The sequence below is a fragment of the Heterocephalus glaber genome, unplaced genomic scaffold, assembly GCF_053883595.1.
Source record: "Heterocephalus glaber isolate CG9 unplaced genomic scaffold, H.glaber_assembly_v1.0 deba00000943, whole genome shotgun sequence".
In the NCBI taxonomy this organism is placed as follows: Eukaryota; Metazoa; Chordata; class Mammalia; order Rodentia; family Bathyergidae; genus Heterocephalus; species Heterocephalus glaber.
This window is the reverse complement of record NW_028258175.1, coordinates 10767899-10791768: the sequence shown is the minus strand read 5'-3', so window position 1 is coordinate 10791768 and position 23870 is coordinate 10767899. Positions and strand designations below refer to the sequence as shown.

Sequence of the window (23870 nt, the reverse complement as noted above, 5' to 3'; positions counted from 1 at the left end):
TCTACTTATTTCCAATAAAACTCTGGTTTCTCCAGTGTTCTTGAATATTGGTGATATTTAACCAAGATTTGGAGCATCTGTTTGTGATATTTTTGTTTTCTCTTTTGAGACAAGGTCTTGCTGTGCTGCCCAGGCTGGCATCAAACTTGGAATCCTTCTGCCTTAGTCTCCTAAGTAGCTGGGACTACCGGTGTGCACCACTATGCTTTGCTCTTTGTGGGTTTCAAGTAATAATGAGGAGAGTTATCTTCAGAATTTGCTGTCCATTTGATATCTATCTTATGTGACAAATACAGTTCAGGGTTTAAAATTTATACCCTTTCACATGAAAATGGTTGATAATTAAATTGCTTTAGCATCTGTGATAACATTTTAAATAAATTGATTTATTTATAGCCAAAGAACAAATTACTTAATGATCATGCAGCAAGTCACATTTATTGAATAAAGCTTTTCCTCTCCTTTCTCTCCACCCCAAATTCAGTAACTCTGTGTGTGTGTGTGTGTGTGTGTGTTACTAGAGATTGAACCTAAAGCCTTGCACATGCTAGACAAGCATCTACCACTGAGCTTCATCTGCAGCCTTTTTCAGAATTTTGTTTTGAGACAGGGTCTTACTAAATTCCCCAAGCTGGCCTCAAATTCATAATCCTCCTGCCTCAGCCTCCCAGAATGCTGGGATTATAGGCATGTAGCACCACTCCTGGTGAGTCTTTTTTTTTTCTTGCTGCTGGAGATGAACCCAGGGCCTTCCACATGCTAAGCATGCACTCTGCCACTGAGCCATACCTCCAGCACAAGAGTGACATTGTTTTTGGAGAATTCAGACTAGCTGTTTTGCAGCACCTGTCCTTCAGTTTGGATTTATCAGATTATCTCATCATAAACATGTTTGGTAGAAGCACTACCAGGTGTCATGCTCTTTTCAGCACATGATACCAGTTTGTTCCATTTTTGCTGATATTTTCTGTGATAATTTAGTCAAATGTTGGCCTCAGATTTCTCCTTGGTCACTTTCCCCCATGTAATAAATAAGTATTGTGCGGGTTATACCTTCAGATTTTGAAAATCCAGTTCCTAAATAATCTTTCATTCAGCAGCATTAGCATTCATTGATGGTTTCTTTCAAAAAATGAATTGTTTTTGCATTTATGTGACCTCCTTGTGCAAGAATGTCATTCAGACTTTTGTGTTGCCAAAGTAAATATTAGAATTAGTTTCAGAAGTTTAATTGGTTATTCCTTTATGAATTGTTTTTCTTATTGATTTGTAAGTGTACCTATATGATCATTAATCATTTCTAACATTGAGTGAGTTATTAGGTGACTAAACACTGTTCTGAAATCATTATACAACTCTGAACTACAGGTACCATTTTCCCCCTTCATTTTCTGGAAGAAATTGAAGCTTAGATAAATTTATCATTTATATTTTGCACATATTTCTGTGAATTTGTTATATACTTTTTAATATAGTGTATTTTGGTATACTAAATTTGACACTTTTCCATACTAAGAACTATCAATTAATTATTTCATAGATTCTGGCTTTTATGTCCTAGTTAGAAGCATTAAGCATTTAATCCATTAAGGATAAGTTTTTTCCAAATGCTAATTTATCAGTAAGTAGGGTTGCCAGATTTCACTTATAATAACTGTGTTCCAGATATTGTAATGAACATACTTACTCTAAAAAAAGATTGATCATTTCTCTGAAATTCCATTTTAACTGTATTTGTACATGGTTTCCTTATCAGTAAGGCTTTTTGTGCCCACTTTATTTAAGATTGCAACCCTCATTTCAGTGCTTCCTGTTTTTCCTGTTGCACTGTATCTGTTATGTATTCTGCTTTTTTGTTTAGTACTTGTATTTTACCATTGGAATGTAAACATCATAATGTTGGGCTTTTGTTTCTTTTTAATAAAGCTTTTAAATTAAAGTTTAATATGTATACAAAAATATATATAAGGGTACTGCTCAATGAACTCTCTCAAAGTGAACACACTCGTAAAGCCACCATCCAAAGATTTTTGTTCTAAATGTATTCTCAGCACCTAAAATAGTAGGCATATAGTTATTTCTCAGCAAATATTTGTTGAATGAATCAATTATGTAACCTGTGAGATAGCCATTCACACCCCACACACACACACACACAACTAGCCAAAGATTTTGAATATTTATTGTTGGTTATTGCTCCCTTTGAAAGTATAATTTTTAATGAATATAAGTAGCATAATTGAGCTGTTCCTCTATGTTGAACACTTATATTTCTGGTTTTAAAAATACAGTCTAAAAATTTTTTAGAGCCTATAATAGAAACGAGCTTAGGATTTAAAATTAAATTTAGTACTCTTTTTAATTCATTAAGATTATTGGTACATTTTAGGTATACAATATGATGACATTCATCATTGGGAATTTGTGCCTTTACATGATATATCTTGGTTCTTATTTTTTTCCATTCCCCTGCCCTCCCTTCCACTCCTCCACCCCTCTCTGTTTACAAAAACTTTGTTTCCATTCATTTCAGATTGTTTTCATTGGATCATTTCTGAAGAGGAAGTAGTAGGTTAAAGAAAGGATATGATCTCTAAACCCAGTCTCATTTAGACAGAACATCTACTGACAGCTTTGCTGAAGGAGAAGTATAGATAGATTACTGACACAGTGACCTTGGTTCATGGCTTCTGAGAACAGTTGATTGGTATCTGCTAGCAAAATGGATGACTGGTACTTAGCACCTTCCCTGACACATCCTTGCAGTGTGTCTGAAACCCCATGGATTCGTATTCTGGTTCTTAGACTAGCTGCAAGACTTTGGGCAGGTCATTCAACTGATGGTCAGTTGTCTCCTCTATAAAGAAGCGAGGGGAACAGAGCCTCCACCAGTGGCACTGTACTATGTCTGATGTCATCTCAGGACAGGACTGTTGCAGCCCTTGTGCAGGTGGCCCCATCAGTGGTCCAGACCATTTCGGGAGATGAGCGACTAATCAAGGGACCCTTCACCCTGGTCAAGTGAGGGGTGGCCAGGATGTAAGTTTATAGGACAGGATTCCCACTTGCCTGTTGTGTCCACTGGCACTCAGGAAAGGAGTGGTGTCCATTCCCTTTCAGACAGGAGGCTTATTTGAACCAAGAGGGCACTCCTTCTCAGCTTAGGCTTGTACATGATACATCTGGTTCTGTACTCTCTTCTGAGAAAAATGTATATTCCAGTATCCTCTTCTTACACCAGTCAGCTCTCTCCAGGATGCTTCTGATAAAGAGGGCTCCTTACAGCTCCTGAGGGTCGTTCATAAACCAGGAGGACAGACTGACTTGTGTAAACTGCTCCATATGGATAAACCTTCATCACTGTGCTGCTGAGAGGTGAGGGTCTCTGCTTCTGATGTTCTAACCCCCACCAGAAGGGAGAATGAAGCATCCATTTAGCTAATATTTACTAAGTGCCTCTGTGGCAGCAGGTTATTTCTAAATTGCTACTACTGAGTACCTCTGATGCCAAAGGAGAGCAAGTAGCATGGGACAGGGGGAGGGGAGCACAAGTTGAAATATTCTCTGTAGTCTTATGTTTTATTCAAACCATTCTTGCAAATTTAAAAAATTCTAATCTATAGCATATCCATTTTAGTTTAACACTAAAGCATTTTAAATTACCAGATTAATTATTTAACTTTTCCTCCCTGATCTCCATTAAAGACCATGCTCTGGGAAGTTGAGCTTTGGTTATTCAGTGGCTTGTAGTAATTGCAGGCACGGGGTTGTTTCAAACAGAGAGAAATAGCTGCATTTGGTATTCTGTGCTGCCGACACAGAACGATTTAAAAATATTCCTTGTCTTCAGAGGACTAGCTTGGGAATCTGTGATCAGACAAGAGACACGAAGAGACAGTTTATACATTTACTAGGTACCACATAGAGTTGCATTGTAAAATTTGTAAACTTGAGTGAATTCAAATTTACTTGTTTTGGGTAAATATTTTTGATGTAGTGAGACTGGTTTTGCTTGTCACTCCATTCAGTGGAAATATGTATCTGGGTGAGCTGGAGATGAGATGGGAGGTGTGGATCTGCTTTTCCCATATCATTTCTCACCTCCCTCCTAAGAGTGCACGTCCTGCTGATTATATAAGCTGTGTGCACATGTGCGTGTGTTTATTTTCATGGTTCTCACATGCAAGCTGTCTTCTCCCTCTAGGTGTGAGATAAGAGCGGGCTCTGTATATTGGATTTGCTCAGAGATGCGTGGTACTCTTCTCTGTGGCGCCTCCATAAAGAATTTTCAAGGTTAATTTTGGCTAAAGGCAATTTTCAGCTTGACTCTCCCCACTCATATATACACTGTGGTGAGACCAGCCTGAGGCATTCCCCGGAACCAGCTCAGGAAAGTGCCTCAGTTCAAAAATAACAGTTGCTCAGAGAGGCTAAGAGGCAGGCCAGGAGCAGACTGGCCGCCCTTGGGTTGCCAGCGCTTTTCACTGTACCATTCTGGCTAGAGGCTGTTTAAAGTCTTTTAAATCCTGAAGTGGCCGAACCTTTTTCTAGCATGTGGTTGAGGGTTCTAGAGTGCTGAGCACAGGGTCTGTCTGTGTTCTTTTCGGAAGCAGTAGTGAATCATGCCTGCTTGGTTGGATGTTCAGGATGCATTGAGGTAGTTGTGTCCTAATGGATGCCTTTTGCTAAGAGCATGGCAGTGGGGAGAGTGTGCAAGGGAGGAGATGGCTGTGAGCTCAGGAAGGGCGACTGAGCATATCCCAGCAAGCTGCCTGTCCAGGATTCTCACCAGGACTGCTCTAAGAACAGCAGCATGTGGCCTGGGAGCCTGAGAGTTGGTGGCTTTTCTGCCTCCTTTCCCCAAAACCCATTATCAGCCACTGGCTGTGGAGTAAGGAGAAGTTGCAAGCCAACTTTCTTTTTTATATTTCATGCCTCTGCCTTTACTTTGACACTTGCTGTCTCTTCTCTTCTCATTTATATATTACTCAGAGGTGAAAGCTAGGCAGTTAACTCCTGTATCAGGTCCATTAGCCAAAACTCTTTCATTCAGAATCATGGACTGTTCCACTGGGCGTACTATAGGAGAAGATCCTTGCTGCTAGTTTGGTTTAGACAGAGAGATCTGCATGTAGCCTTAAGCAAGCCAAGCCTAGTCTCTTCCTGTGGTAAAGGCTTTAACTGCCATCCTAACCTGGCATAGGGCACTATCTGTGAGCTCACTGGAAAAACACAGTTTGTGGAGCTTTATAGCTGGGTCCCGTGGAAGTTGCTGTTGAGTAACTTTTATTTTTCTTTATTAAAATCCCAGCATAGAACCATGCCAAGACATTGTAAGTAAATTCACTCATTAAGCATGGTTTAAAATGAGACTACTTATGTTAGGGCATTTGCTATGGGACTTCAGAATTAGAATTTAAAGGATAGCAGTATTTTTCTGGGGAAAAATATGGACAGCACCTTTTAAAATCCTCAAGGGCTCTTACTGCTTTTGCTGTCTTCCGCCACCATGAACTGAATCCCCCTTGTTACCTTCTCTGCCTTGTGTGCGCCATGTTGTGTCTGCTCTGCTATGCCTGTTTGTCTTCCCTGCCTTGGAATTGGCCGATTATTGACTGTATGGACAGTTCTACGAACCGTAAGCCAAATAAACCCCTTCCCTTTTAACGCTGGGTGTCAGGTATTTTGTCCCAGCAACTAGAGAAAGGTAACTAACACAGTCTTCACCATTGTCTTTTGGCTCATGGTCCTTCTCTCATAGTTAAATATGTTCAAACATTATGTCCTTAACTTTTAATAGTATGTTGGTACCAGATCTAGCCAGATATTTCTACTTACCTGAATGGCTCAAAATGTTCCCAGGTGAAAATTTCAATAATTAGAAAAATATGAGGTTTTTTATGAGCTCCAAAAAAAGTATTAATCAGGTATTTGTAAAGGATATTTATATTTTTATTAGTACACAAAAAAATAAAGTCCTCAAGGACTCTACATTATCAATCAGAAAACATACTGTGTTTTGCTGTTGTAGTAAGCAAGTCGTGTCATTTACATAGGCCATTGTATTTGTGTCTTTCTACAGTGTCATCATTTATTGAATAACACTAAATTCAAAAGCTACATCAATTTCATTGGCTCTAATTCACTGGGTACTGTTGGATTCACTTGGTAATCATGACCATGACAATCCCAAGTACTTTTATTCTGTTCTAATCTTAATTACTAATATAAAAATACTCAAATCACATGTCACACTTTACACCATGATATATGTATGGGTTTAGGGTTTGTATCTAGATGTCGCCCCAAAACCTCATATGCTCATGGGTGGGGCTTTGGGGAGATGATTGGGTCATGGGGGCGTGCTGCTCATCAGAAGATCAGTCCACTGATGAATTATAACTAAATGTGATGTTGGGAAGTGAAGCCTGGCTGAGGAGGTGGCCACTGGGGGTGTGGCCTGGAAGGGTCCATCTCCCTCCCTCCTTCCTTGGTCCCTCTCTCTGCTTCCTGCCACCATGTCATGGACTGTTTCTCCTCTCCCGCGCCACCCTGCTTTGCAGTCACCTGACTCTGGACTGAAACCTCTACAAACTGTGAGCCAAAATGAACCTGTCCTTCCTTAATTTGTGGGTGTTGGGTATTGTGTCTGTGCACCACCAAGGAGAAAGTAACTAAGACAGTAGGTAACGGAAAGGCTGAGAAAAGGCTAAGACGGCTACGGGGGTTAAAGAGGCAGCACGGAGAGCAAAGGAAGAGAGCTGATACAAATGTGAAGGGTTGCTGTGGATGGCCAAGTAAGAGGTCAAGGATCCAGCGGGCAGAGCTGCCGAGGCATATGTCCCGACGCTGCAGTTCCAAGGAGGGCAGAGCACGCACAGGAAAAACTGCACCACCCTGAAGCCTGGGTGCAGAGTCAGACATGTGTCACTGTGGTGATCTTCCTGGGCAAGGGTTGTGACAAGTGACCAGGTGACAGGTTGGCCTTACTGCTGTGCCAGTTTGAGGTGCCCTCCTTTATACGTTGGGGGTGTTGATAAGCTCAAGTACCTGATTTCTCTGATGTGGTTAGATATGTCCCTGTGTCCCTGATTTAATTTGAGAAGTTCATAGGTGGTAATTTTTATTAGCCCACATATGTTACTCATTTATTAGTTTGTGCTGTATGATTGAGCTGGTCCTATGGTGATTGTTTACTTATACAAATAAGATTTAGAGTCATTTTACTTTGACGTTTGTCCTCAGAATGGCGTAACTCATGGTAAACTGCTGCTGTGGATAATGGAGTAACTCAGGGGCCTGAAAGCTCCATGAACAACTCAGAGAGCAGGGCCCAGCCTGCTTTCCGCAGCCGTGTAGATACATGACATTCAGAAGATGTTTCTTAGTTTCATATTGAGTATCTGACACTGTAGGAAACCTTTGGGTCATTGGGAATTTGAAGATACTGTATTATAAGATATTTAAAAGTACTTTGAGGTATAGCGCTATTTTACTTGCCATTATATTAATTTTTTACATGTAAATATTACGCTTGACTTTTTTAATCTAACCAGTTGGTTTTTCATTGGATGTCCAAATATACAAAAAGATCGACACTAATTTCTCCATAGGATAAGAAAACAAAATTAATGTTTGTAACAATTTAGAGAAATTAACAACATGAGATAGGAAGGCTGAATGATGCCTCTGTGTGTGTGTGTGTGTGTGTGAGATGCTAGAGATTGAACCCAGGGCCTGGTGAATGCTAAGTCGCTGTCTATCACAAAGCTATTCTCCTAGCCCCAAGTATCACTATTTTAAAAAGTCTTACTCTCCCACTGGCAAAGAATTTCACAGATTCTTTTCATGTGCCAGAACGTGATGAACTTGTTAATTCTTTGGATCTGGGGAGTTGCTGCCTTCTGAAATCCCTTACTAAAGAGAAAAGCTTGCTCTTGTTGACTCTCAGTCTCCCCACCCGCTTTTCTCAGGCCCTTTCTCTTCCCCCTTCTCCCTTCTTTCTTTCCTCCTCCTGCTGTGTACTTATGTGTTTGACTCAAGAAGGATGTCACTCTGTATGGTTCATCTCACTTCGGCAGCTTTATGTGTCCTGGTCCAGACCTGAGTGCTGCTTGTTGGTCTGATGTTGACAGCAACTGCCTTATCGAACCGAAAAAGTACTTAAGAAGAAAATAAGGACGTGGAATAGTCTTCCTAAAATTATGAAGAGGGGAGGGGAAGTGATTTGGTAATTTAAACGGAGAAAAAATAATACAAGCATATTTAGGGTGTTAGGTGCCAAGGCAGATGGGACTTCAAAGTCAAAATGATTCTCACTCAATTTCATAGCACCTTTTTAGAGTATTTGATGATCCTTAGGGTTTTAGGGTGTAGCGTACAAACAGAAACCTGTAATGAAGTAAATTAGTTGTCGGGCACGTTGTCTCATCTAAGACGATGAATAAAATTGATGTAGAAAATAAAACTGGTGTCCTCAGTCTTGATTTCCCCTTTGAAGATGTATGACTCTTTTTGTATTTTCTTTTCCGAGATCAGATACTTCTGGTCAGTGTCCTGTCCCTGTAGTCTGAAGAGATTTCATTCCCTTTCTTATCAGACTGTCCTTCCTCCACTGAGGATGGAACGCACAGGACCAGGGTGGTCTTCATGACACCACGAAGGCTGCTGGCCAAGTGGTAAGGGAGGCTGCACCGCTGTTTTCCAAACCTTCTGGGGGTGGCAGATCACGTATGGGGTGGCCCGAAGCTGCTAGGGAGGCGAGTGTGGATCTTGCTGTGGGGGCAGAGGCAGGCCTAGGACAGGGCTCTTGTTCCTAGTGGAAGGACCTGGGACCAGCAGGGAGGCTTGGAGTGGGGGAACTGCAATCAGGGTCCTGTCTCACTGCAGTGTAAGGGAATTTCTCCAGGCTCCTTCAGGTGGGGAGAGGCTGCCTGTGGTGGCTGACACCCTTCCTCCCAGGGGAGATGACTCACCTTGCAGGTGAGCTGGCTCAGCCCTTCTTGGCTGATAAGGACCTGTCTTTTCTACTTTCTCCCCCCACCCCCTCCCCTGTTCTACTTGGTTAGTGACGAAGCTGAGTCATGAGGTGTAAGTAAATTATTTTATCAAATGAAAACCACTTCAAGATATCCACAGAGGAAAAGAAAAGATATCCACTGAGAGACATTGAATGAGTCTCTCTTCTCTTATAAACAAGCAGACTTCATGTTTTGGGCCCCTAAAATCTTTAAACCCTAAAACAGGCTGCCCAGTCAGGCCTTTTTTGCATACATGGTTATGGGCAGTGGGAAATGATGGTGCACCTTTGCTTTATCACAGTGTCACTAATGTTGGGGCAGATCTAATGCTTCACGAGCAGCTCAACAAGTTGCTGTGAACAAAGGGTCATCTGGGTGCCTCTGGTGGGTGTTTATGTCTAGGGTGTGTTTGTACCTGGCAGCGAAGCAGAAGCATTGTTCCCAAGAAGTAGTGCAGGTGAAGGACCCTACTTAAATGTGAGTGAGGACGCAGCCCCAGTCTGCAGCCAGTAGTGCAGTTACACGCAGGCTCTGAATAGGTTGTGTCCTAAAAGTTCTTTTGCTGATTAACCTTTGAGAACAGAAAATACATAGTTTGAGTAGTGGGTGTCAGTGCACCGTGGCGTGTTTTGTACTTGGGGCCAGGGCCCATTAGAGGGGCCGGAAATTCAGCCAGGTTGATACCAGCATTTTTAAAAAAGTGAGGGAGCAGCAGAACAAAAAACATAAAGTGGGTTTCCCATAATAAAGTAGGCACTGTTTGGTGATACCATTGTGATATAAAGCCTAGTACAGTACATGGCTGTATGCTGCCAAGAAAGCAAAAAAGAGATACTGTGTGGAGGGGGCATTGCCAGTAATGGGGTAAATTCCAGCCACGTGACACCAGGCAAGTTAGTTACCCTCCCTCTCTGAGGCACTGGCCTGTCATACTCAAGATACTCCGTCTGGCCAGGACAGGACTAGAGATGAGAGAGCACCTGGTACACAGTGACCTCCCTAGAAACCGTGATGTTCATCTATTTTCACCCTTTTATCACAGGTTTAGAAGCGGACCTTAAAGATACTGCTATAACATAGTATAACTAAAACACGAACTAGTCAGTCTTCCCTGGAGTGGGATTTATTCAGTGTTCATGACATTTAGGATGTGTAATTTCACATGATCTAGGAGACTTTTTATTTTACCTTAAATTATTCTTGTGTAGTTGAGACATCAATCTTAATTTTCTCCCATGAAGTGTGAGGAACGTTGTAAATTGCTTAGGTCTTTCCACTGTCTGTCAAGTCTCTCAAGACTGTTACATGTGGAATTGCTTCCCAAATCCTATTTTCAGTTGTGTGTTATGTCTAAAAAACAAAGCTTTGTTTTTAAGTAATAGGTGTAAACTTTGCCCTGCACTCTGTCTGTGCCTACCTGACTCCATCTTCCTTTCTGCCTTCTTCGCCTCTTGACCCTGCCTCGGAAGGAGCTGTGCCTTCTAAGCCCTCCTTGTTTGGCTGGATTTTAGGGCAGCTGCTGTGTTGAGGGCATGGGGGCGGGGCTTGGTACTCTAACCCGACCCTGCCAGTGGTAACTGTGGCTTTTGACAGCTTGCTCCGCACTCCCCAGCCTCTTTTCTGTCTGGGAGAATAGAGTTGCTACTTACATTGTGGGGAGGGAGTTTTGAGTAGAAAAAGAGCATCACGCAGATTGGTAGCACTGAACGGAAGGTCACTGTCTCTGGGAGGGTCCTAGCCAGCCTCATCTGCTCCTCCTGTGCTCCAGGCTCCAGCCCTGTCCTCTCAGGAACACTCAGCCCTCCACCAAGAAGCAGCCAGCCACTTCCAGGTGCAGCGTCCCCGTCCCGTGTTGACGGAACTCTCTGCACACAGCCCTCCCTCCTGTGCCTCCCTCATGACTGCTTGGCCGATTCCCCTCCCTGGGGGGCTTGACCTAGCCCTTCTCTCCTTGCTCACCTTCTGGCTTCTTCCAGCAGCAGGAAAGCCTGCTGAGTGCCTTCCATCCTTACAGAAGACCTCCCGCCATCCCAACCTCACTTTCTCCTGGGATCTTTCTCGTAGCCCCTACCCTTGCTGGGGGCTTTCTCACTTGATATCCTCAGCTCCAGCTTCTTGCTGCAGGCTCCCCAGTGGCCTCCGGCCTTCTCCCCTTGGCCTGAGGGCTGAGTGCACTGACCTGTCCTCCTCCTCAGGGCAGTGTTGGCTTGACTTCTATAAAAGCTGCTTCCTAGGTTTGTGTCCTCCTGTTCAGGCTATGACTCTACAGGCTCTGCTGCCTGCTGCTTCCCAGCAGTACTGTGGTTAAATGTTGGTGTTCCTCTGAAGACTTCTGTCCTTGCCCTGTATCTTACTTTTTCATTGCTGTTACCCAGTACCCAACACCCACAACTTACTTAAAGGAGGAAAGGTTTATTTTGGCTCACAGACCCTACCAGAGACAGCAGTGACCTTCAGTTGAGTCCATAGCTGGCTGGCTTCAAGGCCAGGGCAGCATAGCAGAGGGGCTTCACGGAGGACAGACAGCTCATGGCATGGAAGCAGAGAGTGATCAAGGGACAAGGGAGAGAAGGGACAAGGGAGACCTTCCCAGGCCATGCCCCCAGTGACCCAGCTCCTCCAACCAGGCTTCACCTCTCAGTGTCACACTTAGCTGATGAGTACCACACACTCACGATGCTGTGAATGCATGAGGCTGTGGGGGGGACATCTAGATACAAACCATAACACCCTGTGCCTTCTCCATTAGCCTTTCTGCCTTTTCTTAGGTCTCAAACTGCCTTCATGACAGTAATTCCCAAATACATTCTGTCTACCCCACATTCCCATTGGATGTTTCCCAGTACCTCAAAGCCACCATCCATCTACTCCATACCTAGCTGTGCCTGTACTCTTCTGTCCCCAGTCCCTACATGGTACAGACATTCACTGTCCCTGCTGGAACTTCCAGGACAGGCCCTCCATTCTTTCCTCCCTGGACCTCCTCTGTCCTGACGAGCACCCACCCTCTCTCCTACTTACTGCACTGGTGTAGGCTGGTCTCCCCAGCTCTTAGGTGGGTGTCTGTTGGACAGCTCCTCCTGTCTGCGGTGGCTTCCCCTGTACTACCCTAGCACCTGCAGCCCCTTGCTCCAGCCTCCTCCTCCAGCTCCCTCTCTGGGTGTCACCAGGCTGGTCTTCGTGTTCTTCAGCCCAGACTCCCGCCTGCCTCAGAGATTGCTTACGCAGAGTCCGTCTGCTGGAATACAGCTCTCCACCCTCAGCATTTTCTGCACTGTTCTCCAGACCTCAGTGCCTTTCCTTAGGGAAGCTGCCCGTGTCTTCACCCTGATCAGTTCCCTACAGCAGAGCCCTGGGCACAGCTCCTTGTCCCGCCTCAGCACTTAGGTGATGGTCCGTCCACTCTCTCCCCTTGGCACCGCGTAGCTTTCTGTGCACTGGTTCTTCTCTCCCCAGTAAGTACAGGACTGTCTCTCTGATTCACCCTCATAACCCAGGTGCCTAGTTTTAGAAGATGGTTGGTTTGGTTTGTTTATGAGTGGGTAGATGAATGAATGAATAAGGAAGGATTAAGTATAAGCTGGGTGTGGTGGCTCACGCCTGTAATCCCGGACTTTGGAGACTGAGGCAGGAGAATCGCCCTGAGTTCAAGGCCAGCAAGAACTACATAATGAGACCTTGTCTCAAAAAACAAACAAAAAATTAAATATATGTGTTTGTAAAGCAGTTAACCTAGTCCTCGATGGATCACCAGTATTTAAAATTAGTAGCTTTATTTTTAATTGACTTTTCAACTTGTAACCATGCAATGAAGAGAAAAAGCCACTAGGCTGGGTGCTGGAGATGTTCCTTGGTGACGTCCTTCATTAAATGCTGAGGCAGGTGGCATAGGCCAACTCGCCATCAACCTGGAAATAGTCGTTAACTCTTCTTTACTTCAGCCCATACTCACGTCAAAGTCATTATTTCTCATCGAGATTCTTGCCTACCTGGTGCTACTCTACCAGTCTTTCCCCTCCCTTCATGACCTCTCTAGGTCATGGGCTCCCTAAGGGCAGGGAACGTCTCCTCCCTTGTGCCACATTCCAGTACCCACAGCACACTGCCCAGGCCAGTGTTTATTGAATGAATGAGTGAATGAATGAGATGAATCTTTCAGAAACAGACCATGGTAGTGTCTAAAGAGTTTATGAAAATCAGATTGCTATTTTGGTCTTAGTAAAATTTTGAAAAATTATAGGTCAGACCTTTTCATTATTTATTTCTCCAGACTGCTAGCTTACGTTCAGTTTTAAATGGTAAGGGTATTTCAGTGAACTGTCGCAGGTCCCAGATACATGGGGCACCCTCCCCCGTGTTACCCAGTGCTGTGCTAGGTGTAGCTGCAGAATGTCCTCTACTGACTGGGGCATAGTTCTTTTTGTCTAAAGTGTGTGAGTGTGATTTAAGAGCAGTGGCCTCCATGGGCACGGTGGTGCACGCTTGTAATCCCAGCATTTGAGAGATTGAGGCAGGAGGGTCACTGCAAGTTCAGGGCCAGCCTGAGCTGCATAGTGAGACCCTGTCTCCAAAAAAAAGAGCAGTAGCCTCATTAATTAAGCAGCTACTCTGCCCCAGGCCCTGTGCTAAAAGCTTTGCAAGATAGGTTAAGATACCCATGCTATGGAAAAAGAAACAGAAGTCCAGGGAAGCAGGTGGCTTGCCCCAAAGTCAAGATTAGGGTGGGAGTTGAACCCAGGCCTATGTGACCTAAGCACCTGTGGCTTTCCACTGGATTTTGTTGCTTCCTTTGGGTGGGTTTTAAATAATAAAAATTACCATTATCTTCATGCCAGCCTTTCCAGTTTTTTGTTTTGTTTTTTTTTTGTACCAGGGATCAAACTTGGGACCTTGCACTTGTGAGGCAGGCACCAGAACCACTGAACTAAACCCCCGGCCCAAACTTTTTTTTTTTGGTGTGTGTGGGGCGTGGTACTGGGGATCGAACTCAGGTCCTTGCGCTTGCAGGGCAGACAACAGAACCACTGAGCTAAATCCCCGGTCCTTTCCAAATGTTTTAAGGAGTGTTTTCTTTGCCACTTGTTGGTCTTAACTGGAGAGGTGTATAGTGAAATATGATCCAGAAACAGCAGCCTATCTTTAGTTGAGGGAAGATGTGGACAGAGCAGAGTTGGGACATGACTGTCGGAGATGCTGGGACCAGGATCTCACCTTTGCCTGCTGTGCCTCTTCCTCGCTGGCTGCCCATTGGGCTTTCTCTCAGCCCTGTCATCAACACAGCCGTCACAGGCCAAGGCACCAACGCTTGGGGTATGTGGACAGTGTAGGCGCTGTCAGCTGCTGGTGCTGTTGCATCCTACACCTTGCATCTCAGGAGCATCGTTCTTGAGCCTGCTTCCTTCTCCATAACTCCTTTACTGAGCATCTCCTAAGTGCCAGGAGTGCGGCAGGCCCTGAGAAAGCAGCCAGGAATAAGCGGAGTCCTCAGCACTCACCTTCACCAGTTCACTCTGTCCTCTTCTGGGGCTTGGATCACTTCCCCTTTCCCTAGTTTTCACTCTTTTAGCCTTAGTACTTTAACAAAATTTTTTTACCCTTTTTTGGAGAACTATCCCTGATATGAAAGGAAGAATAAAGGACAAGGAGGCACGAGCCCTGAGTCCAGATTGTTTGACAGGGGCAGGAGAGTTGCCTGTTCTGGCTGTCATTGGTGGTGGCCGTTTCTTCCCCAGCATCACTGCCTGGCTCAGGCAAGGTGCTACACTCCCTTGGTTACTGCCCTAGGGAAGCTGCTCTTTTTAGAGCAGAGCCAGGGCACGTGCAGGCACCTTTTGTTGCAATCCAGGCTCTTTGTTCACACATCAGGCTTCAACATGGAGTTTTTAAATGAAACATTTATAAGTATGTGTCTGGTCTACCAACAGACATGGAAGTTGTGCTTCTGCCTTCCTTTCCTTGCCTATCCTGTATTCTATTCCTACAGAAGTACAGGGGTGGATCCAGGTGCTACAAAGAGAAATGAGGCAGGACCCCTATCCTCAGAGTGGCTGGCCCTGCTGGGGAGACAGAGGCCAACATGGGACAGTGGAACAGAGGTGCAAGGGCTGGATGGGGAGAGGGGACCGCGGGGGCCCGGGTGATGGCCAGCCAGCAGGTCTGCAATTCCCCGGGAGGCTTCAGCCATCACTGAGGAGGATGGAGCATGGTGTCAGGGGAGGCATGGGCTGCAGAGCCCACACAGGGCTGTCATCTTCTAGGCTGGCCTGTCCTTTTTTGCCTACTTGGCCCCTTGGAAATACCTGCATTGCTCTGTTTGTTAGATCTCTGATTCCTGCATACACTTAGTATCTGCCTCATCCCTCTGATGTGTTGAGGGGAAATAACATTCAAGTTTAGGAAAAGCTTCATCGTGACCATCAGGCTTGAGAGATTTGTCATGGTCTTAGTTTTAGTGCCCTTTAAAAAAACATTTTGTCAGCTCTCCTGCAGAATGCATGGTACAGCCCTCCATTCTCTGCAGTAAAAATGGAGAGGTGGTCAATCTGTTGGAAATCCCAACCTGAACAGAATTCTGTGGATTAGGAGAAAACTTTTGTATCTAATATATTCATATTTAAACGAGGAAACAAAAATGACAAAGGGTGTCATCCAGGCATAGGGTGCAAATCCAGAGGGCAGCCAGGTGGTGCAGCGCCAGGCTAGCAGCTGCTGTGGGAGGAGTGAGGCCATCACTCAGGGTGTCCGAAGCTGGCCCTGTTAACATTAAACAAGCTGGCAGAGGCCGCTCTTGGCACATGTCACACCAGGGGATCCACAGACACTCCTGGAGTTGACACAGAATTTGTGTTGCCAAGTGACAGACATTCTGATGCTCCTGCAGACAAGATTTATACCTGTGTCACCTCTCAGGGACTCCATCTGAGACCCTTCCGGGGCATGTGGTGTCTGGAAAGAATATAGTGTTCAGTTTGAATTTCAGCTCAAACAGTTGAGGCATTTTTGAGCCTCAGTTTTCTTATCTTTAAAGTAAGAATTATGTTCATAGGATAGTGTTTGGCAGAGTAAATACCCATTAAATGCCTCTTTTGCTTATAACCACCGTATTAATAAGACAACAAGCAGCGCTTTTAAACATTGAGAGCTTGATGGTGGCAAAGTTTAGCCATTGCAGAACACCCAGCTCTAATGGTGTGTGAATGCTCAGTGGTTTATTAATGTATCCCACCCACCCCAACTGCACACTGATTCCAGCCACCTGAGAACCAGACTGCAGCGCTGCCCTCACTGCCTCAGCAGCTGTGCTCATTTACACTCACGGGCTGTTTGGGAACTCTTCTCCCATGTCCCTGTGGCTCTCTAAGCACGAGCAATGTGACTGGTCTTACAGAGACCTTCTACTTAGTCTGTACTGAAAATGGCCCTTAGTAGTTGGACAAGGTAAGCAGTGGCAAACCCAGACATTTGTATGTATTTAAAATGTAGTGAACCACCCTTCAACTGAAGAACTGAAGCACTGCTAATAAATTACACCTACTTGTTCTTCTCCTATCTCATCATCCTGATTCCCTACCAGGGCCACGCATCTCCTAAACTAGGCCAGCCATGTGTTCATGTTCTCCTCCCCTCCCCTCCCTATCCCCTATCTTCCTCTTCTCTCTCCTCGGCTACTCCCTTCCCTTCTGTCTTTCCTTCCCCATTGTGTGTGTGTGTTCGAGTGTTCGAAAGGGTATCATAGACTCCTCGGGATTTGAATTTCTCATCTGTCATTGCATTGCTAAACTAAGGTCCCCCCATTTTATTGTATATAGCTGTGGTTCATTTATATTTTCTCTTATAAAGTGTTCCATTATGTGAATATTCTGCAACTTGTCTGTTCACCTGATGATGGGGTTCTAGATTGCTTCCTCCCTTTCTCCCTTCCTCCTTTTTGGCTATTATAATCAGTGCTTTTGAAATTCTTGTATTTATTGCTTAATTCTCATGTGTTAAGATATTCCTAGGCATGGAGTTACTGGGTTGTAGGTAGGATGTGAGGTGATCTACTTTAGATAAGAACACTAAATTGTTTTCCAGGGTGGTTATGCAGCTACCAGAGAACTCATTGCTCCCTGTCTTCCCAATGGTTGGTGTTATCAATCTTTTTAACTTTTGCTAACACAGTAGGTATAAAATGGTATCTTTACTGTGCTCTTAAGTTGCTTTTACTTGAGGTCGAGCATTTCTCCATATGTTTATAAACCTTTTCTACTTCCTTTGTGCGATAAAGATGCATGCTTTTCATGTCATTTGCCTGTCTTTCTCTTGTTTTCATACTGACTTAGCAGCATTTTCATGTATTCTGGTGCTAATCCTCTGCCTGTTGAATGTCATATTAAGATCTCCCAGTTCTCAGATTGTCTTCACTCTGGTTAGCGTCTTCTGATGGACAGAAGTCTTAATATTAATGTAGCCAAACTTTCTGGTCTTTTTTCTTATGTTTAACCTTTTCTGTATCTTCATAAATTCTCCCTACTTCAAGCTCCGAAAGATACTCACATTTTATTTTCAAGTTTTCAGTTTGCTCTTGACATTTAAGTTCTTCATCCATCTGGAGTGGATTTTTCGACTTGGTATGACTAAGAGTCCACTTTCATTTTTTTCCTATGGATAAAGTTTTTCCAGCTCCTCATATTTCTAGACTGTTCTGTTCAAAAACCAGAGTTTCACAGATGCAGTAATTCTCTTTCTAGGCTTCTGTGTACCATTGACAAGTGTGTTTATCTCTGCCAGGTTGCCATACTGTTGTAATTACCACACCTTTACTGTAAGCTTTTTTAGCTGGTAAGGCAAGGCCCCTTCTCATTCTTCAGAAATGTCTCAGCTATTGTTGGCCCTTTTGTTCTTCCATCTATCAGGTGTCACAGAATAATTGAGGTAAAATTTATATGCAATAAAATTACTATCTTTGAGTGTAGTTCTGGGTTTAAGCAAATACATCTGTTCATGTATCCACTGGCACCGTCAAGATATCAGACACTTCCATCACCATCCCCAAATTCCCTCATCCCGTTTGTCATCAACTTCCTCCCTCCACACCAACCCCAGCCCTCGTTCTTTGCAACTACCACTCTTTTCTCTTGATCTTTTTATCCTTTAATTTAGGGTTTTAATATCTGCAATACTTAATTTAAATGGCCTCTTTTTTTTTTGGCTGGAGTTATAACAAATACGTAGCTCAATTTCAGAAGGCATCTGTATCTGACAGAGGCTACTTATGAGGCCTCAGCCAGCTGTTCGGTTTTCTCTGATGCTCAGTCCCTCTGTCTTGGTGGTCCCTGGAACATCCCTTCCTCACGTGGTTGTTGTAAAGATTAAATAAATGCTGCTATATGTGCAGGGTGTCAGAGACAGTGGGCCAGGCCGGTGGAGCTGAGAGTGAATGAGATTGTAGCTTGCCTACAGGGAGACAAGCTACACTCCCAACGTGTTTGGTTCCCCAGTGACTTTGACACAGTGGCAGGACCGAGGGATGGCCTTCGATCATTTCCCCGACATATTTGGAAAAGGTTAGTGTTACCAAGCAGCCTGCTCCGTGCTGCTTCTAACAGGGAGCTGGACTCACTGGAATGCACAGTCATTTTGCTGATTCACCCATTAGAGGTGTGGCTCTGAGCCAGAGATTGCCTCCTAGATTAAAGGCAGAGAGCTGCAGAGCTGCTGGGACTTGAAGGAATGCTGGTAAATGATTCCCACGTGAAGGCCAGCAGTGAAAAGTGGATTGTTCTGTTTCTCCCTTTAAGTGATCCTAATTCCAAATGTGCTCAGATAAATTCCCTCACCATGTTAGTGAGTTGTTCGTAGCATCTGTCCACGGGGCCGAGAGCAGAATGATTGGAAACAGTAGGATACTGCTAAACAGATCATTTGGCTCCGTTCTGGCCCTGTCATCACCTTTGTTGTCTTGGGGAATATTGACCCAAGCCTAGACTTTTACTCAGTAATCCAAATTAAACCTGAGAGATTATTGCAAGTGCCATCCTTCTTCTGGGCATCCTTCAGAATGAACCTTCCAGATCAAAGAGAGAAATTTAAGAAGGAGATACGGGAAACACTTATTTGCCCGCAGTTGGTAGGACCAGCAGGTCTCATTGCAAACCACGCTGATAGACGGGCATGTTGAAGTTGCTCATTTCCCAGGCTGGCTGCCTTCCCCATGTCATCTCCTTGTGAGTCACAGCATGCTGCTCTGAGCTCATGTTTCAGCTTCTCACTTTACTGCTCTGGGAGACTTTGCAGAAGATGAAAGTTCCTTAATACTTTGAGGGATTTTTTCCCTTTTTCATCTTTAACTGTGGAGTGAATATTGGAAAAAGTAGAGCAGACTTCCTAGTGAAAAATTGTGTTTTAAAGAAATGGTTTTTCTCTTTAAAATTATTTTTAGATGGATAAATATTTAGGGCATGACATTCTGTAAATTATTCTTGTGCTGAGAAGTTTTAGTCAAATCTGATCCACTTGAAGATTAAAAAGTGTCAGGTGTTGGACGTGCGCAGTGTCTGCCTCTTCTCGTACAGCTGTCCCTCCCTTGGATTTAAGGGCTGTGATACACTGGAGTCCCTTGTCCATTTCTGCATGTTTGTTTTCCCGGGCTGCCTTCTGCCATGCATTCATTCACATAATATTTATGAACTATTCTGTACCAAGAGCTCTGCGAGGTCTGAGTGTAGAAATTCTGTTTCTGATGTCATGATACTGTAGCTACCCAGGTACCAAGATTGCCTCTGACCACAAAGCAAGGCTCTCACCGTCTCACTGCCAGTGTGGGGACTAATTTTTGGCAGTGACAGTGGACTGGGAGGGCGTGTGCCCAAACTGCATGCTCCAGCATCTGGGCACCCACCCACCCAGACCTTCGGTCCTCACTCCCACACCACCAGTGTGTTCCAGCCACAGGCTCCAAGGAGAGGGAAGGCATGGGACTAGAACAAAACTAACCTGGCTGGTGCTGGGCATGTATGTAGTTCAGTGGTAGAGCCCTTGCCCACCATCTCTAGTGCTGTAGAAACAAAAAAAAAAACCCCAAAATCAAAAAACCTGACCTGGCCTAGTCTGAAGCATTCACATGATGGGCAGGGAGAAAATAAGCTCTAGCTTTCAAGCTCTCCTTCCAGCCAAAGGCACAGTTCAGAGAATGAACAGCCTTTAAAAGTGAAAGGATAAGAGGCATGTCTCAAGTGTTGTGGAGATAACTGGAATTTGCAGGTGGCGAAATGAGATTCAGAGCAGCAGAAAGAAGGGTCTTGGCAGTAGGGTCAGAGTAACCTGATGTTGCATTCTAGAGGCACCGTCCTGCTTTCTCATCAGTAAAAATGATTCCTCCTTATAAGTGTACTGTGAAGATAAGACAGCACTGTGTATGCAAAACGCTGGGTACAGACACACAGTAGGCCTTTAGTATTCCGCACAGTGTTCACCATTGCCCGTAAAGCTTCCCTTGTCATTTTTAACAAAATAGTGGTAGTTTAGTTTTTGCCTAGTGGTTTCATTTTCATTTTCTTCCTCAGTAATGAATAATACTCAAGCAGTCATGCCAGCTGCAAATATTTTGAAAGTCAGTGATTTGCTTACGTTCTTGTAGTTCTCTTGCGGTTTACAAAGCACCTTCAAACTGTGAGGGAGATTGGAGAGCAGTGACTTTTCCCAAGGGAGGATACTCAGACGAGGAATGTTTATAGGTTGTGCCTAACATTGCCTGTCTTGTAAGTAGCAGAGCTGAGGTGAGAACTCAGACCTGAGCCCAGGGCTTTTCAGGCCACCTCAGGCCATCTTTCCTAAGTGACATGCTCATCTTTTATAAGGATTTCTTTCTTTTCCTTGTAGCTGTCAATACCAGCAGATATGCAGAAAGCTATCGGATCCAGACCTATGCTGACTATGTGGGGAAAAAACAGGGAGACAAGCAGATCAAGAGAAAATGGACAGATGACAGCTGGAAGGAAGTAGACAGAAAGCGGCTGAACACACAGAGCTTGTCTCACTCGCTTCAGAGCCACTACTACCCTCCCGACAGGTAAGCATGCTGGCCGTTGATGGATGGGCCAGAGTTGTCCAGCGTAGCTTTTCTAGTTGCTTCTTCTAGGCTGGTAAGTAAGAAATCTGACTTTGAGAGTGGTGTTTTTTTCCACTTTTACTGAGTATCACAAGTGACTGCTCCTTGAAGTCCTTAGGCTTGAGAGAACTAATGTTTTCTAGACCACAACTGTCTCAGTTAACTCTCACAGAATTCTGGAGCAGGCAAGATGCATCTTACTCTCATTTTAGGAGGGAGAAAATACAGGCTCTGTGACGTGCCCACCCATAGAGTTGAGGGACTGAGATTAGAGCTCATCTGCTTCTAGTCTTTGTGTGTAGCTTCCGCCTGAGCTGGCTTCTTTCAGTTCCTACATAGACCCTGAACCCCATGCATGCTCCTTTAATCATCTGTAATTCCCCTTCAGAAGTAAATGCTGGCAACAGTAGGTGTAGAAAACAGAAGTCTATATATAATATAGATTAATTATAGAAAATCATAACATTTAGGAAAATGTGAATTAACGAAAGAAACAAACAAGCCATAATCCCAGTACCCCAGAGAAATCACTATTGATACTTTGGATTGCTCTGTATAATTTTTTTAGGGATTTAAAAAAATTGAAGTATAATTAAGATACTATAAAATGCACAGATCATCCTTGAATGTTCAGTTCAGAGGGGTTTTTTTTGGTACCAGGAATTGAACTCAGGACCTTGCGCTTGTGAGGCAGGCAGCAGAACCACTGAGCTAAATCCCCAGCCCCAATTCAGAGTTTTGACAACCACCAAAACAAGATAGAGAATATTTCTGCCTCCCCTAAAAGTTTCCTTTTACCCTTTTCATGTAGTCTTGAATTACGTCTGCCCTAAGCAACCATTTTTTAATTTCTACCACTATAGAGTAATTTTGCTTATTCTTGGAATTTATAAACACTGAATCAGGTGGTATTGTGTTTGTCTTTGTTACTTAACATGGTTTTGAAATTCATCCTGGCTCTTGTGTCTATTGATCATTTGCTTCTATTTTTGAGTAGGATTCTGTTGTATGAGTGTGCAGGATTTATTTTACCCATTCTCTTGTTGGTACACATTTGGATGGCTTCTGGTTTAGGGCTGTTGTAAATAAGGCTGCTCTGAGCACATCGTTAAAAAAAAAATTGTTAGCCTGTGTTTTTGTTTCTCTTGAGTAAATACCTGGGGGTAGAATTGTTGATTATTCAGATATTTGGTGTTTTGGTGTTAAACTTTCTAAGAACAACAACAACAAAAACCAGTTCTCCAAAACAGATGCACCATTTTATTTTTATTTTTTTATTTTTTGGTACGGGGGATCGAACTCGGGACCTTGCGCTTGCGAGGCAGGCGCCAGAACCACTGAGCTAAATCCCCAGCCCAGATGCCCCATTTTATAGTACACTGGTGTGTTGTGTGAGCTCCAGTTGCTCCACATCCTTGTCGGTATTCAGCGCCATCAGTCTCTTTGTTTCAGCCGTTCTAGAGGGCAAGGGATGGTGTTCCGTTAGGGTTTTAATTTGTATTTCTCTCGTGACTGATGGTGTTGACCCCCTTCCGTATGGTTACAATGCTGGGGTTCCAGCCCAGGGCTTCAGCCATGCTAGGCCAGTGCTGTGCCGCTGACCGGTGATCTACACCCCAGCCCTTGGCCACCTTCGAATGTGCCTGTTGGCTCTTCAGATATTTTAGGGATGGCTGTTTAAGTCTCTTGCCTCTTTTTCCCTTTTTTTTTGGTACTGGGGATCGAACTCAGGACCTTGAGCTTGAGAGGCAGGGGCCGATGCCACTGAGCTAAATCCCTGGCCCTTCTCTTGCCTAGTTGGATTATTTTTTTCCTGCTGTTGATTTTTAGGAGTTCTTTTATGTATTATGGACAGATATACAGCCTTTGTCAGATAACATGTGCTGCATATAAAGTATATTTTGATGCTGAAGAAAAGTAACATAAGATATTTAAGATCTTTACAGTAATAACTGAAAACCTTATTAAAGAAACAGACAAGATTACTGTAAAATTTATGTGGAATGCAAAAGATCTAGATTGGCTAAAAAAATTGAAAAAGAAGTTACAAGGCATATGATTATTTTGGGGGCCAGGGATTTAGCTCAGTGGTTCTGCCGCCTGCCTCGAAAGCACAAGGTCCCGAGTTCGATCCCCGGTACCAAAAAAAAAAAGTATATTTTGATATTGTACATAGAATTGCTTCTTTAATTTTGTTTTCAAATTATTTATAGAAATATTTTCTTGTGAATGTTTTGTTTTGAGACAAGGTTTCGTTGTGCGGTCTAGGCAGTCCTCTATCTGTAGTCTTTATGATAACACTCACAATAAGTTCAATCCCTGGTACCAAAAACAAACAAACAAAAACAAAATAACACTCACAATAGCTCTTAATAGCGTCTTTGATTTCTCATCTAACCATATATTCCAGGCTTCCCCAACACATTTCTTACCTTCTGTTTCTCCAGGGAGCACTATTCCTTACTGGGAATTGGGAAATGGGAAATGATATTTAAAAACTGTAATCTGAGTTCTAGGGGTGTTTGTGGATATTTTATTTGTTTTTTAGTAATAGTCTTTTTTTTTTTGTGGTACTGGGGATGCAACTCGGGTCCTTGCACTTGCGCAGCAGGCGGCAAAACCACTGAGCTACATCCCCGGCCCAGTAATAGTCTTTTTGAATGAAGAGTTAGCAAAGAAGTCTTTTCACTCTTCCTTTTTCTTTTTTAAGATAAATTTATTAAAAATATATATATATATAAAATTTAAAAAAATTTTTTTAA

General features: G+C 43.7%; 1 protein-coding gene across 10 annotated transcripts in view; it reads left to right on the top strand.

Annotated features, from left to right (window-relative positions):
* Parn (poly(A)-specific ribonuclease) overlaps window positions 1–23870 on the top strand; it is a 169154-nt gene that overhangs the window by 111349 nt on the left and 33935 nt on the right. For all 10 annotated transcript variants that reach the window (XR_015450480.1, XR_015450481.1, XM_087209150.1 and 7 more), the window contains one exon: window positions 20880–21069. Coding sequence is in view for 8 of the 10 variants with exons in the window: in XM_087209150.1 (XP_087065276.1) it covers window positions 20880–21069 (190 nt within the window). In the remaining 2 variants the exon portion in view is untranslated. The remainder of the gene's footprint in view (window positions 1–20879; window positions 21070–23870) is intronic.